The sequence below is a fragment of the Pseudorasbora parva genome, chromosome 19, assembly GCF_024679245.1.
Source record: "Pseudorasbora parva isolate DD20220531a chromosome 19, ASM2467924v1, whole genome shotgun sequence".
Lineage (NCBI taxonomy): Eukaryota > Metazoa > Chordata > Actinopteri > Cypriniformes > Gobionidae > Pseudorasbora > Pseudorasbora parva.
In genome coordinates, this window is record NC_090190.1 from 21,212,309 (window position 1) to 21,229,377 (window position 17,069).

At 39.0% G+C, this 17,069-nt stretch overlaps 1 protein-coding gene across 2 annotated transcripts in view; it reads left to right on the forward strand.

Moving 5' to 3' along the window:
- Positions 1-466: 466 nt before the first annotated feature.
- arid1ab (AT-rich interactive domain 1Ab) overlaps positions 467-17,069 on the forward strand; it is an 81,270-nt gene continuing 64,667 nt past the window's right edge. For both annotated transcript variants that reach the window (XM_067426248.1, XM_067426249.1), the window contains exon 1: positions 467-1,663. In XM_067426248.1, the coding sequence (XP_067282349.1) occupies positions 776-1,663 (888 nt within the window). In that variant the 5' untranslated portion in view covers positions 467-775. The remainder of the gene's footprint in view (positions 1,664-17,069) is intronic.

Here is a 17,069-nt window from a genome sequence, read left to right on the forward strand (position 1 = left end):
GATATGTTGCTATTTTAGTTAAAGATTATGAGGGCACATAAATAAAAAATAAAATAAAAACGAAGATTTGCACAGAAAATAATTAATAATAAAACTGCAAATTCCATAATAAATAGTCAATTTTAATTTTATGGTGATATTAAGGAAAAAGTGATGTGCAATGAGTTTCAATTTCACACACGCACACGCACACACACACACACACACACACACTCTCTCTCTCTCTCTCTCTCTCTCTCTCTCTCTCTCTCTCTCTCTCTCTCATAGATTAATATAATACTCACAATGAATACAATAGTTATTTTATGTATTATTTCACAATAAAACCCCAAGGCTCACACGTATTTTGTGCTCATTCCACGAACTGGAACCAGAACTGTGTGAAAGTACCTTGAGATGACACACTTCTCTCTCTCGCTCCGGATCCGCATAGCGCTCCATGACGCGTTTTGCATGTGACTGTGCGCTTCGGTAAAATGGCTGTGTCTCGCGGAGCCTCGTGCTGGTTTGATCGGTTTCTCTCTCGCGCTCTCGTTCTGTAAGAGGCCCCCCCTCCACATACACACTCACACACATTTGTGTCGGTTAAATTCATTCCCGGGACCTTTATTTATATTCTCCAAGAAACTTTTTATACTCGAGTCGCATTCGGGAGAGAAGACCGAATTCGGTCTGAAAGTCGAAGGAATGATACGGGACACGGGCACGTCTTTATAAGAGCGTTGTATTTATATTCAAAGTGACTCGCGGTGAAAGAGAGGGAGAGAGAGAGATCATGGCCGCTCAGGTCGCCACTCTCAACACTAGCCCGCCCGTCGAACTCAAAAAGCCGGAGCGGGAGCCGCAGGACGAGTCGGTGCTCGGAGAGAAGCAGCAGGAAAGCAAGGAGCCCCGTGCCGACGGCGGATCCCCGGGCCAGAAGGAACTACAAGACGGGGCCGATGTGGGAAATGCTGCTGGGGGAGGAGGAGGAGCAGGAGGAGACCCTGACATGAAGAACGGCAACGGGAACCCGTCCAGGGTGAACAATAACAATAGCCAGAATGATTCCGAAGGAAACAACCACCCCGGCATGGCTGCCCACCACCCTGGCGCTTTCCCCCCACCTCCATACAGCTACAACCAGCACTACAACCGGGCCCCTTTTCATCAACATGGCGGACAACAAAGCCCTGGCATGGCAGGGCCGGCGGTGATGGACTCATACCCGCCCAATTCGCACGAACACGGCTACCCGAACCACTTCAACAACTACAGCCCCTTCCCAAACCGGACTCCGTACCATCAGGGCCAAGGCTACGGCATGAATTCCCCGCGAAACAGCCAGCCGCCGACGGCCGGGGGGCAGCCAGGCAAGCAACCGCCACCAGGAGGAACTACTACTACTGCTGCTGCTGCTTCCTACAACAACCAGAGGTATAACATGGGAACCCCACAGCCCACTTCCACCCCAACGCTGAACCAGCTTCTCACCTCTCCCAGTTCCACGAGGAGCTACCAAAACTACCCGGCCAATGAGTACAGTGGCCAGGACGGGGCTGCCAAAGTACCGGGGGACATCAGTAGTCAGTACGGTGGCGGCCATCCGGCCTGGCAACAAAGAAGCCATCACCCTCCTCCCATGAGCCCGGGAAACACTGGACAAACCCCCAACAGGACCCAGGTAAACTTTGCTTAACTCGCTTGGCTAGCGCTGTGTGTTTCGGGTAACGTTACGAGAGTCTGCCATTGTTTCCCCCAAGGCGCGTTCCAATTCGAGCACGTATGAACTATGTATGCCTTTTTGTATTATAAACAGTGCGAATGGTGTTCACACTGAAAACTCTAAAAAGAACAAGTGCCTTTTAAATACCCGGATGATGCACTCATTTAACCGAAAACAACGAAGTGTGGATCTTTGGACAGTTTATGTACTCAACGGTCGCAGCTTTCCTTGCGTAGCGGAGGTGGAGGGGCTTTCAGACTCGACTGCATGACAAAATAACCGTATAAATGCATACAATAGACGGCTGAGTACATAGTGTAAGTGCATAGTGTATAGTATGACATTTGGGACACAACTTCAGTCTGCTCTAAAATGGCTGCCTCTGTTTTTCCAGCAAACTCAGTCCATATAAGCAGCTCTTTTTGTACTGTATTTCTGTCCCTTGTTGTCTCGATGTGGGCTGGTTGTGTGAGACAGATGTCCGGAGCTCGGACAGGGCCGATTGGGGCACGAGTTTGCATGTGGAAATTGAAGCAATGCTAATTTTTGAGGCAGGGCTCGCTGCGTGCATGCAGCAAAAAGTCCAGCTTCGTGTAAGCCCAGCTTCACAAGATTTGATTATAGTTTTGTCCGGGAAGTTCTTAACGTTTTTGAATGAAGGTTGTTAGTTCGGTTTATTCTGTTAAGATATTCGAGGTCGTTTATTATCCTCCAGACTATCAGCATAACTTCTAGTTAAAAACAGATGCTAAAAACATGTTTTCAGCTTGAATATATCACCATCCGTAGGGTAAAAGTGAACATAAACGCCGCATTAACAGTTAAGATCGGTTTGGATCGAAACGCGTCGCGTTTGAGAGTGTTTTGAGGCGTTTTTTGGCCGTACGTGTGTGTAAACAAGCTGAGTGATGTGAGTAAGTGCAGCGGGCTGCTTTGCTTTGGGATTTGAATTATGGAGGTAAAATCCTTCTGTCAAAGGCAGAAGACAGTTGGTCTTAGGTTGACACGCGAGCTCAAATCTGATTGGCTGCCTCTTTTCCTGCGCCTGGCCATTTATAATTGCATCTAATGCAGCAAAGAGCCCCGCCGACGAGCTGCTCTACTTACACTCACTGTGTGCATGGGCGCGTTTTAAAGCCATTTAAAGCGTTTTCGCGTTTTAAATGTATGCAAAATAATGATTAATACGATTTTATTGTATTTTTTTCTTCTCATTTTGAGTCACTTTTGCCTCACAAAACAGGAGAATTTGATTACTTATATTTCATTTGTAGCATTTCATAAACCGGTCATTCATGCACATCAGCTTTGTTTTTAACAATAACGATTAAGGGATTTTGCTAAAATGAGTACATTGTAGAGCACATTTTAGTTATGCACATTGTTTTGCGTGGTCTGACATGTCCAATGCTGAGAGGTATTTGCTTTTCATAAATAGGTTTATCATATGGATGTTGTTTACTAGGTTACATGATGAGCTGTTGGCATCTGCATCCAGGTTTTCTGATATTCAGAATGGTTCTGATATTTGAGTGAGATTCTTTTTAGCGATTCTGGAATGAGTATGAGTGTTTGTAACACCTTTATGTCAAAATTGTTGATTTAAGAGTCTTGATTATCTATCTCAATCTCTTTTGATATGAAACTTAACATTGAAATGCATGTCATTTAGAAGAATTAATTTTTCTTTGCATGCCCTGAAACGTTCATTAATAGCAGTGTTATTAAAAATACGAATCCCTTTTAGTAATAATGTAGTATTCTATCATGTTGTAGTTACTGGGATGTTTATTCTTCTTATCTGAGTCCAGGTTTCTTAATGTTTAAATTTCAGGCAGCTTTAGGTGGGAAGCGTTCATATTTATAGTGTGCCACTGATCCCAGTGCAGGCGATATTGAAAGTAGCATGCTTGATCAGACTCAATGTGTTTCTGTGTTTACAAGCAGTGTAGGTGTTAGCCAAGTGTCACGGCTGTTTTACTACCATACTATACTCATTGTCAACCTCTGACCATCAACAGTGTATTCTGTCTTTCACACCTTTCTTGAACCCTCCTCTGACATTTATGCTTAGATTCTTGTTTTTGAATGTTTCACAACCAAAAACACAACTCTTTGGTGACACTGTTGAAAAATCATTTGCGACTTGAGTTACCGGGATGACCGGAGCGATCTTGCTCTCCCTCTGGTTGATGTGCGGACTCGCTCTTTAGGGAGAAATGCACTTGAAAGGAATTCTGCTCTTTATGATTTTATGAAGGGCCATACTCAAAAAAAAAAAAAAAAAAAAAACTTTCCAAAACTTGTGAGAAACCGGAAAGTATTTTTGTTACAGAAATACTGTGTCATGAGCCCAAATAATTATTTTGAATTTTTGGCCATGTTTGGCATGAGAATCCAACTCTTTTAACAGTGTAAATAAGTCAGAATGCATAAAAACGCATTATACCCCCACTTTAACGCTGGGTTATTTGAGAAGTTTAACAAGGTGATCCCTCACAACCAAAAACACACTTCTTTAGTGACATTGTGACATGACAGCGCTGCCGACGGCTTCCGCCCTTTATGACATCATATAGGGCCATGCTTAGTTTTTCCGATTCAGATACTAGAATCAGAAATATTAGTGATACCACAACAAATCTGGCATTGGTATCGGCAAGTACCCATGTACCGATCTGATACCATTTTCTTGAACTAGACCCATAGTTATAACTAGCTTTGCTAACTTTGTCTAACCTTTTTACGGTTCTTATTTGCTGCTTAGAATGCATTGCAAACACAGGAAGTTGTGCTGTGTTGCCACAAGCAATCACTGTTAGAGCAGTAAGAAGAAATGAAAATGCGTTAGTTGTATGTCTGCTGTTTAACAGTATATCAGCCAGTAAAACAGTGATTAGGGATGTCACAAGTCCTGGTACTTTGTTACCAAGTTGGTACTGAAATTTTAATGTGATGATGCCAGCATTTCTGTAGTACAGACTCCCGAGTATATTCGGTACGTAGCTGCGTTCAGTCGCTTCCGTGTAGGGCAGGGCTCTGTAGCCGAAAATATATACTATAGTTTCTGTGAATATTAAATTGCAAAATACTATTTAAATATTACTCCTGCAAATTCTGTGACACTTTGTGGATGACGGGCGAAGATGTGTGGGCATGGCGCTCGCTGTCTTTGTAGTCTTTGCCGTGTGTCACTATAATATGATGTGTATATATAAACCGTCACTTCATGAGAACCGTCATCATGAACACAGAAATTCAAAGGTATTTACGGCAACCCGTCAAAATAAAAGTTTGGTTTAACATGAAGAAATTGACAGAATATTTTAGGTTACTGTTGTAGCCTACAGTAGATTTAGCTTTGTCTATGCAATAATAATATGTCTCTACCAATAATGCCTCGATGGTTGCTTATTTTTCACTTGTTTTGTTGTAAAGAAAAAAAATTCTGATAAATATATATATTTTTTTTTAAATATTCCTAGCTTTATTTGTTGCAGTTTTTTAAACAGTTATATTGTAAAACTAAAATACCTTTTCAGTTTGCGATGTTAGATTCGTTGCTGCAACTGAAGTTCTTCTTCTCTTAAGAAAAATAAAAATATTACTGTCAAATGCATGTCAGACAATAAAAATACTGTAATAAATACAGTAGTTCACTCTATGTATTTGTTCATGATTTATTAAGGAATAAGTCTGAAGCATACCATAAAATAATTCTAGTAATTCATACGGGGCTAGTAGTATATACAGGTATCGGATCAGTACTCCATATTGGCCGATACCCTGAGCCCAGGTATCGGTATCTGGAAGGGAAAAAGGGTATCTCTAGCCGTACTTGGAAAAAAAAAACATTAACTTTCTGAAACTTTTTGAATCCCGAAGGAGTATATTTGGCACAGAAATGCTTGGTCATATGTCCAACTCTATTTTGTTTTTGTTTTGTTGTTGTTGAAGTTTTAGCCATGTTTGGCATTAGAATCCAACTCTATAACAGTGTAAATAAGTCAGAATGCATGAAACCACATTAGACCCCCCCTTCAAGATGTGATTGTGTATTCTCATTGTGGAAGTGAAGTGTTTTAATAACCCTCAGCCATAGACCGTAAAAAAATATGGACGACTCGACATCATCCGTTTCCGCTTGTCAGATTTGAAGCTTTCAGGCAGCCTTGCACGGCGCGGACATCTTGGGACCGAGTCTGCGCAGTAGCGATTTCGGGACCGGAGTTGCGCAGTAGAGCTCAGGAAGTAGAGCAGGAAGTACAGCTGCGATATCAAAAGCCCGCCCACACTCTCGCAGATGCAGAACAATTAATTATGTTGGTGTGAAATAAACAGTTATGGAAATGTAGAAATTAAAGCTAAAGCTCTAATCTGCTCCCAAAAATTTCGAAAAAAGTCCGTTAATGCCTCAGTGATAACTTCACTCAGAGAAGCCGTCAGTCTCAGCTGTCAATCATGACGTCACACCCCCCGTTTTTATAGCATCAAATAACTAACTCAAACTAAACTTATTTTTAAAACGAACACCTGAAATGAAATCATCGTGATGATAACTGCCTTCAGTGACATAAACTAACTTTGGGGGACATTTTTTGAAGTGTAATTTTATTATTTAGTTTGCCTCGCGTCCATTAGAAATCACAGAGGGGCGGCTATACTGGGACCGGTCACCGGGGGGCGATCGAGGCGCGAAAGCTTCAGTAAATGAGAGGGAGACTGCAGGCTTGCCCTCAGCCAATGAAACATAATTTTTAGTGTATCTGCTATGCCATAACCTTGATGGGAATTAATTTGTGGTGATTCTTTCTGCTAATCTGTGCTGGTGAATGGTGCTATGACATTTTCTCATTTTAGATAAACAACAGGTGATATAGTGTAGATTAGGGCTGAAACGATTCCTTGAGTTACTTGAATTGAAAAAATCCTCGAGGCAAAATCATCTGCCTCGACGCTTTTAGTCCATTTAACTACACACATATACTAACTTAATACAACAAGCTGTTACAATAATGAATGATTAGCTCTAAATGCAGACTGGTATGTACAATGTACTTTATCTGAATTAAACAAACTCATCTCTCGCGTTTGTTCACGTATTAGCGGTTACTCCTCCGTGTGCTGTGTAGATTGTCAACATGGTTTAGGTTATTTACGACGTGATTTCGCCAAAGATGATTTTTTTTAAAGCAACCTACTTCAGTGTGCTAATATGACGATAACATTGCGCTTACACTGATGATTTGAATTTCTGGTGCAAATAAAGATGGTTTGTTTTTAACCGCGGATTCGGTGACGTAAGAGCTGATCCTCCCATTTTTACTTCGTCACCTTCCTGTCCAATATTTTATTTCAATATTAGTGTAGTAGAAATGGGAAATTATTTTTGAATTTGGTGCTTTCTAGACTGAGAAAAGACAGCAAATTTATTTGTCTCATGGGGATGAAAGACAACAATTCCCAGAATGCTTTGCTGCCCTGTGAGGCCATTCCCAAAGCCACCGCTACTGGATTACAGTAACTGAGTTGGAGAAGACACTACAATTAAATACTGAACGTGTCTATTCCCAATAATGACTGAGTCACCGCGCGAGTGTCACAGCACTGAGCACTAACTGCAGGAGTCAGATTACATTTAACATCATGAGCTGATGAGCTCTCATGAGGAGAGCTGAGGTAATCGTGACCACATTAGCGGCATACATTCACAACGCATATTCATAACGATATGTATTGTTGATGGAAACTATATGATTCGCGATATAGAGTTGTTTTATCCAAGGCTCCAAGCACAATCATTTGAATATACTCCAGGGTTTCTACTGATACGAAGTCATATGCTAATCGCTGAAGTAACCCTTTAAAGTTAAAGGTTGGGTAGGTAAGAATGATCTAAAACACTTTTGTCCAAATTTGTTTAGACTTTATTTATATGTCAACACATAATTAAAAGGTAAGGACTCTGAAAAAGAGAGTATAAAAATCGAGTGACTCTAGACTTTTTAATCTGCAAAAAACACCGCTCATTATTTTTGTCTGGGACGAAACAAGTGATTGGCTTGGGCGACTGTCACTCTTTCTCGCTACCATGGCTACCACTGCTTTTGCTACAGGATCTGACCACATGCGTGCACCCGTTATGCATAATAATGACAGAGAAAGACCATTTGAAATTCACAGTGCCGGGTTTTGCAGTCAGCAAAGGCAAACAATGCAAAAAAAGGAAGACGGTACAAGAAAAGGCAATGCACAAAAAGTCTTTGGATAAACAAAGTAATCAAACAAGAGTAGTATTGGCGTGGCTTTCCAACGATGGCGAGAACTTCAAGGGGCTGAAAAGCGACTCCTTGATGGCTGTATTTCTGCTGGACGGGTAATCTTTATCAATGCTACCCGTTTTTAGCTTTGCCATATAAATATAACTAGCTTGTTACCGAATTAAACAAAAATATATTTTAAACTTTACCAGTACCGGTATTCTATCAGCTTGATAGTGAGTACTAAAAGACATCTTATTTGTTTAATATTCATAATGATAATGACATACTCTTATTAATTTAGTATTGCTCTTTAATAAAGAAAAAAAGTAATTATTATCTGATTAATCGGTGGAATAATCGGTAGAATACTCAAAGAATCGATAGCTACAGCCCCAGATTCATGAATGCACAGAAATAATTTGTTAGTTTGATAGTACGCACTGTATAGAGTTGGGATTAAGATTTGAACAGCTTTTGTGTATGTAGCTGAATAAATATTTTTTAATATTTATGTAATGAATGTTAATATGTTGAAACTTGATTGGTAGACTTTCTGTGGAGTTCTGTACGTGCAGAACCTTTGTGGACCTAGTTAGATTTATACAGGAGTGTATAAAATTATACATGGTTTACTACATTTCTGCATAGATTTGTGTATTTGAATTTCTTATATGTGGTCCAGTTGTATTGCAGATGAATTGTGATTGTTAAAGGTTTTGAGGATGCAGGTTTGCATGAATGATGCAATGGGCAGCTTGAATTTGATGATGGTGTGTAATTTTCAAAAGCAACCAGCCTTGCATATATCTGTGCTTATATTAAAGTGGGACTTTTGTGTACAAATACCAGAACTGTACGTTAGTTTTGAGTGTCAAGTGAACTAATCAGTTGTCATTTTGTTACCGTAATCTTTTATATTTTTCCATCTTAGTTTGTTTCAAGGCATATTAATTATCCGAGAGATAAATGTGTCTCAAAGATAAAATGATAACTTGAAGAAGCCATGAACAATTTTCTTTGAGCTGATTTAAAAAAATAAAAAAATATATCATAAATTAGGGAATAAATGTCTTGTGTTTGGCAAATATTACTTTAATGCAAAAATGGAAAACATGCAGATTTTCTATAGATGACACTCTGAGCCTGAACACCATTAAAAATGAATACTATTAATTACTTCTAATTAATTATCAGGAAATTTTGATTTTAAAGTGAACTAATCATGTAATGTTAAGAGACAGACAAAATCACTCACTGCTCTTGACGGAATAACTTTAGTAGTTTTAGTAAGATAACGTAAGAATCAATGTATATTTAATTCGTACAGTGAATACGATGCAGTGTTTAAAAGGACTGCAAATAACACCTATTTTGATAGTCGATTAGTTGGTCTATTTATTTTTCCGATTAATTGGATAAAAGGCTAATTTTATTTTATTTATTTATTGACAAAACACACTATTGCACAATGCTTTCCTTCAAATAAACGTGTCAACTGAGTGCTATGAATACACACACAGTCAACTTATCTAGCCTACCTTTAGTTTACATAAATTAGCCATGGTTTTGCAATGAACAGAACAACAAAACAACAATAATTATAAATAGATAACAAGGTTATTAGTTATTTAATGGTAACCACAGATTAACCATAGTTGTGATTCAAATCAATTCAGTGTTACCAGATAAGAGGAATGCTCTACACTCGCACACTCTATGAACACAGTACCTGTTACTGTCATTTCTTTATCCTGTAGAAACTGCTTACATTTATATTCACTTACACACTGTTGTCAGTGTTTACAGCTGTGTACAGTTACTACACTCATAAAATATTTGAATAACATGTTGACTTTTAATCCTAAATTTAGCGTTCAACAGCAGATATTTGTGCCAAAGGAATGTTTTTGCACTGAATATTAATTGTGTTCCTATCTACTGCGTTCTGTCTGTTTGACGCGCATGCGCACACCAGCGCTAATTCAGTGAATTTTGAAGTTTAATGCAGACTGTCAGGACGCGCATTAGCTCCAGCATCTTTTTCCACTCAAGCACTATTCCTAGATGCACATTTTGTCCATGAAAAATGCATTATTCCGTGCTGTCATTTGCCGCGACTGGTGGAAGCTTTGTGTACAGAGAGCAGAGCCGATTAATTGATTAATGAGAATCGTTATCGATGATTTTCTTTATCGAATATTCTCGATTAGTTGTTGCAGCCCTATTTAAAAGTTAAACTTTTTAGCTTTTAATGTCTGTATTAGCTTTTAACAACTGCTTGTTTAATGCAACACTGTTTTTAATTGTGGAAATAGATTGTAGTCCATCCACAGGCTTGTTCCAGTCTGGATATTCTCCATAGTACATCTCTCAATTGGGTAGATTGCAATTAAGATCGTGAATCATGGTTGTTTGTTATAAGATTTTGATCTGAAAATTTGGGAAGATTGGCTAAAATTTTAAAATAAAATAAAGTACAATTTTTTTGTTGTAAATTCAACCTGTGATATGAATGTATGTTTCCATTAAGCTTTTTTTTTAAATTGAAAAAATAATTTTGTGCGGCTGCCAAAATATTTTCAATGCAGAAAAAACCCTGATTGTTTACTTTAAACATGAATGCACATATTGGGGCAGTTGTGGCCTAATGGTTAGAGAGTTGGATTTCGCAGGTTCGAGTCTCTGTAGGTAGGGGAGGGAATAAACAACACTTCCTTCCACTCATTACCCTCAACTGAGGTGCCCTTGAGCAAGGCACCTAAGCCCCAATCGCTCCCTCGGTGCCACAGCAAAAATGGATGTCCACTGCTGTTTGTTCACTGTGTGTGTGTACATGGGTGGGTGATATGCAGAGCACAAATTCTGATTGGGACACCATACTTGGGTACATTTTACATCACTTTCACTTTTTTCATTATTTTGACATTTTGATCAGATTTTTCTTCTTCTTCCCAACATCACAATTTCCTGTCAAACCCACATTTTAAAAAGGTTTTCCTTTTTTAGGTACTAAATCTGTAAATCGTCATCGGAGGCTGATATGCTGCTCTTTGTGTATACACTGAGACAGGTGTTGTGTGTAAATGCGGCATACGTCATTTTGGCCACTATATCATTGATATTGCAATAAGACACTTTTTTTTTTATTATGTAAAAATTGATAGCGGTATTATTGAGAACGGTATGATATGGCACCCCTAATACCCACAGCAGCATTTGAAAGTATGGCCATCAGCGGGTACCGGATTGACCCAGAATTACCGCTGCAGAAAGCAGAAAGGTATTGTTATGTTTTTAAAATGTAAGTATCGACATGGCACTGAAGTAGTGGTATTTTTGACATCCATGTATGGTACTGAATGATTTATACAAGATAGTCCAAGATTCTCCAAAGGATACTATTGTTTTACCATTAAGCATATCCTCCTGGGACCCAGTAATAGACTTTTGTCCACTGTAGTGGACATTATATTTTAGTGAGTTTCTGTGACATCACACACGTCACAGTTTTGAGTCAGGATGTCCTTTATAGAGCACATTCAGGGCTTTGCACAGATACCAAATGGTTGGAGGTTTCACCAGGACAACAACAACTTCTTGGTCTTTAAAAATGGCTGACATTAATGTTTAGCACCCTTATGGAAATATGATAATATTTTTGAATTATAATTTAAATCTGATTAATTTTCTTATTGTTTGTTATAAATCAACATCTCAGGAAAATGCTATGGGGTTTCTAATCAAAATATGACTCTTTGTTACAAAACAGGGCATTGATTTCTTAAATGTTCACTGTAGAAGACACCGGGACATAAATCATGTTTATCAGGTATTTTGGAGACACAACGAGTAAATAGGGAAATAAATTACATATCAATATTCCTATGAAATATTACATATTATTATATAAATGTTGCCAATTATTACTCCCCTTATTACACTTCTTTTTTTCATTACATGTTGCACCAAGAACACAATAATATACAAATTAGATGCAATATACCGATACATTGTATTGAATGGGAAAATCCAACTATGGCCATTTTACCCACATATTGCATAAAGTAAGATGGTATATCAAAGCATTCAGTTATATCTTTTATAACATAGCTCAGAATCATCTTTTAAAAAAGTTTGTTTTAAAAAAATCCTGAAACTTAAAAATGTATTCGTGAATTCAAAATAAATCCCATTGTTTTTGCCTACACATGCAATTTCATTTCATTACATTTTTTTAACAACTGAGTCCTGGTGTCAACTACAGAGGACATATCATAAAATATGAATAAAATATAATTTTCCAAAAAAATAATCCGTCACTTTGTTTCTTATGCTCTAAACAATCTAATGACATGAAAAAATACAAAATTCAAAAAACTTTTTTTTTCTGGGTCCTAGGAGGATATGGGACTGTTTGAATGTTAACTGGATGCCCTTTGCACTAAGGTTAGTCTTTTTGGGCCAGACCGTGGCATTGACCCATCAGACTGCCCTGAGCGCAAAGCGTTTCTGTTTAAGAGGGAGAATCCTATCCCAGCATCCTCCGAATGAAGGGCACGGTTTCAGTAGCCTGCGGGGTAATGAGTGAACTGTTGCTGCCACAGCACACTGTCTGCACTGCTGAGTAATGAATCTCCACATGCTGCCTCACTGTGTGTGTGTGTGTGTGTGTGTGTGTGTGTGTGTGTGTGTGTGTGTCACAGATACTTAGGGAAACAGAGCCGGGAGGGGGGTGTTTTTGTGAATGATCCTTTGCTGCCTGCCGGTGACAGCTGTGCGCTTGTGAATGTGGGTGGGTGTGTGAGCATGCACATGTTAGCGGACGGCGGGAGAAACGCTCTGACATGCTTCATGCGCCACCAGCGATCTGTCTATCTTTTCAGGAGTGTTTAGGTTGAACAAACTCTGCACAAATTGGCCTCTTGTACGCTTGCTTTACCCACGCAAAAAGCACTCATGTAGCCCTCAAACTGTTCTGCACAATACATATATTCTCTCTCTTTCTTGCCATCACTCTTTCTTTGCTTTTCACGATCACACTTTATGCCAGTTTGCATGCTGCTATACTCTGGACCAGTGGTGGGCACTTAAAGTCCTGGAGGGCCACTGTCCTGTAGAGTTTAGCTCCAACCTTGATTAAACTCACCTGCCTGTGGCCTTCTAGTAATCCTGAAAACATTGGCTGCATCCGAAAAATTACGCAGCTAACTTGTTGCCTTGCTGCCTTATCAGACTTGTAAGGCAGCGTAAGCGCACAAAGGTACCGTACAAAACTATGTTAAGACAGACTTCTGAGGCAGCGTAACAGTTTAATGATCTACAGCAAAATAAAGAAAGCTTTGGTGATGACCAATTACAGTAGTTATTTCTCACTAGAAATGACACCAGGAGTGAAAAACTAAAATGTGGGAACGCATAGGATTGTGGGATATCAAAGGCAGTGAAGGATACATCTATGCTGCCTTCAAAAATCGATCAGATGAAGGTATCTCAGGAGACCGGAAGTGAAGCTAACATTGGATTTGGATGTTCCTTGAAGCGTTACTACCTTGAAATGTGTCCTCCGTAGGCAGCATTTTCCAGTTTTTGGAAGCAACTATTGATTAGCTGGTTTAGGTGTGTTTGATTATGGTTGGAGCTAAACTCTGCAGGACTGTGGCCCTCCAGGACTGGAAGTACCCACCTCTGCTCTAGACGTATCAGACCGGGCTGGTGATTTGAAAGTATGTTTTTCGTTTAAGATTCAAACATTTAGTATGGATGTGCAAAACTATACACTTTTAAAATGGACTTGTCGCTGCATTGCTTGAATGAGTAGTTGATTCTTTACTTATGCTGGTTTTTCTTGACCCTGACACATTTGTGAGGGTGTTTTTACAGCACAAAATGTACCAACTCAGTGGTTTTCAGTACTAGTCATGGAGGATGCCTGCTTTGCAAATTTTGGATGATGTAAGTCTGGTATCTGTACTAATGTGCTGGGTAGGGTTGCACCAGCCATTTGCTAGAACTGAAATTGGAACAAGAATTCTAGAGTATAGGCTTAGTAAACGCTAGTAAGTTAGTTAGTTTGTAACTAACTCTGTACTGTTTGTTGCAGCGTTGATTCTTGAAGCAGAACTTGTCTAGTAAATTGTAAATTCTTCATAAATGAATGTGTAGTCGCATGACAATTACCTTCAATTATAAATTCTCAAGAGAAAAAATTGGTAGGTACTTCTAAATGTGCCATTTTTTTCCATTCATTTTTAAAATGCACAGTAGAGGGTTGCATTGGGTTTGGTCTCCCGCGGGACCCAATGCAAATCTCGCGGGAGCGGGCGGTTTTACCTCTGCTGCGGGGGCAGGAGTGGGCAGTCAGAAAATTTAGCGGGAGACCCGCGGTATTTGGACTGTTGTAGAAAATGGAGTCAACACAAGAAGTTGAGAAGAAAATTAAAGAGGCTTTTTACTTGACAAAAGCAAAGCAAGGCAAGTCAGACATCTGGAAACAATTCTCAATTGTCACTGAAAAAAATGGTAAAGGGTTAAACTTCGTAAGTTGCGATAAATGTGCAAAAGTGTTCGTTTACAACGGACATAAATGGCGATATACCTGCACAGTTCTCTGTGGTCAAACCAAGCTCTCGTTTGCCCATTAAGCACTTCCTGCTCACGTTAAGCAAGAAACTACAGAAAAATGTCACACTTTGTTGTAAAGACATTACATGCATCCTAAAAACCGAGGTGCCGCTAGTTGCGGTTTTGTGGTATGTTATAATACTAATAAAAACACATAGGCTACCCAATGTTTTTGTCATGTTTGTGTGGTTTGGTTACTTCATCTTATTTAAACGAAATCGTGTTTAAAGTTATTATATGTTATAATGTTATTCTGGATGTTAACTTGAACAAATATTTAGTGTGTTTATTTTTCAAAAGGTGTGAGAAAGTCAGCGGGAGAGGGCGGGCGGGAGTGGAAACAAACCGCTGTATTCTACGTCAGAGGCACAAGCTCAACACATTTAGAGAGCAGAAATGCAGCCGTTACCCCAGTAACCCCATAAATAAAGCAGATGCGCTACTTTCTGTTTCTCAACAGTATTAAAATTTAAACAGCCATTCAGATTTTATGAATTTGCGATGTTGATCACATCACCAAATACTTTTTATTGAAAAAACAAGTTTATTGAATGAGTGGCAGCTTTTAGTGATTATAAATTACATTACCACATACACGCTTCAATAAAGTCACTGACCCATCCGCATATAACGTCACATGTGGGATTCACTCGAAAAATGTGATGAATGAGTTCTAAATCAGTCGAAATCAGGGTCATAAAATTGTCAGGAAAACATGATTCCTGGCTGCATGTCATTATTCATGGATCACTGAATCTTTGGTAAGTTGTAAGAAACACTATCAAGCCCAAACTTTAGTTTAAACTGATGATTGTTTGCTCTATACTCGCGTTTTCCTCTATTAACTGCAATCACGCAGCAGCTCTTCTGCCAGCCAGCCCTGGCTGAGGGGGCGTGTTCCGGCGGGAAAGTGACGTCGATACATTCCCTCTATTTGCGGCATGTTTGAAAAAGATATGTCAGTTAGCACAACTGATAGTACTGATTTCAGGAGTTAATACACTTCATTTAGCCAGGATATAATATCCCTTCTCGAGCGATCTACAAACTACAAACTCTTGGAAGTAGGGATGTGACACTGTGGAAATTTTCCCACCGGTTAATCAACATATGACAATACCGGTATCGCTGACTGGGCTTTTAAATCACTAATTCTATCTAACCGAAAGGAACATGCGCACAGCCGCCCGGGCATTAATAACGGAGCAGATCCAAACCGAGTGCTTTCAATGAATTCATATGAAAGTTAAGCTTCCATATGCATGAACTGAAAAAGCGCCAGTGTGTGCACTGTGAAGGACGGCTCGTCAGTAAATGCCCACTTGGTACGGCCATGCTCATTTTAGTTTCGGTTTTTAATTAACGCCTATTCGGGGTGTGTTGCTTGAACTGTGGATTCATTAGCCTATTATTATTAATGCAAAACTCAACACACATTGACAAACTCTCTTAAATATTCACTTTTTTTACATTTCACTTTGAAACCAAATCGTCTGTCAGCTCGAGATCCGACTCCTGTTGCGTTTGTGTTGCTACACTTATTCGGGTCATGCTTTAAGCAGACACTTCAGTTTTTATATGTACTGTCTGTTCTCTAACTGAACTATATTACTTTATTACTATGAAAAATCAAAATGACGGTGGGGGCGGTGTCACGCTGTGCACATGATGTGACCGTTGTTGAGTCTAAACACTGGTAACACTGGCAACAAAGACAATCGTAACAAGCCTACTTAGAAGCACGCTACAAAAACAAGAAGGCTGAGCTAAAAACACAGTTAGTGTGGCTCCGACGACGGATGGTTTAAGTTGTGTTCAGATCTATATTTAAAGTTTCCTGTTCTAGTTATCATACTGTTACTTTTCTCTGACCAAGGGGGATTATAAGTGCTGCTGCTAATGTTAAAGTTCATGTAATTTACCATATAGATTATTATTTGTAGGCTTAATATAGTGTAGGCTGAGCCTACCCATATAGATTTTTATTTAAAATGTATTTTATGTTGCTTAATGTTTCACATGCAACAGGTGAGCCAGTGCACAATTATTTTTATGTATTTTAATTTTCTGTGCATAATTTGTTAAACTACATAAATGCCATTATCTATACCCAACTGTTACGATAAAACATCAATTGAGGAATATAAAATGCATTTTTATTCAGTATATAAGCAATATTTAGCTTTTTATGTTAAAGACACTATTGATACCATGAGAAATTTATATTCTTAGGAAAATAGCTGCTTATCAGTTAATCGATCGATAAGGTCAATCAGCTATCGATTAACGAATGAGTCGATAATTCGCATCCCTAGTTTGAAGTCATTTATACACATAGTTCTCTCTTAAAATGTAAAGAGTATAAATGTCTGAAGGACTGAAGTCTGTCAAATAAAACATGATCTTATTGATGCAATTCAATCATTCAATTTCACCTATATATCCTTCAGACATTGACATTTATACTCTTTACATTTTAA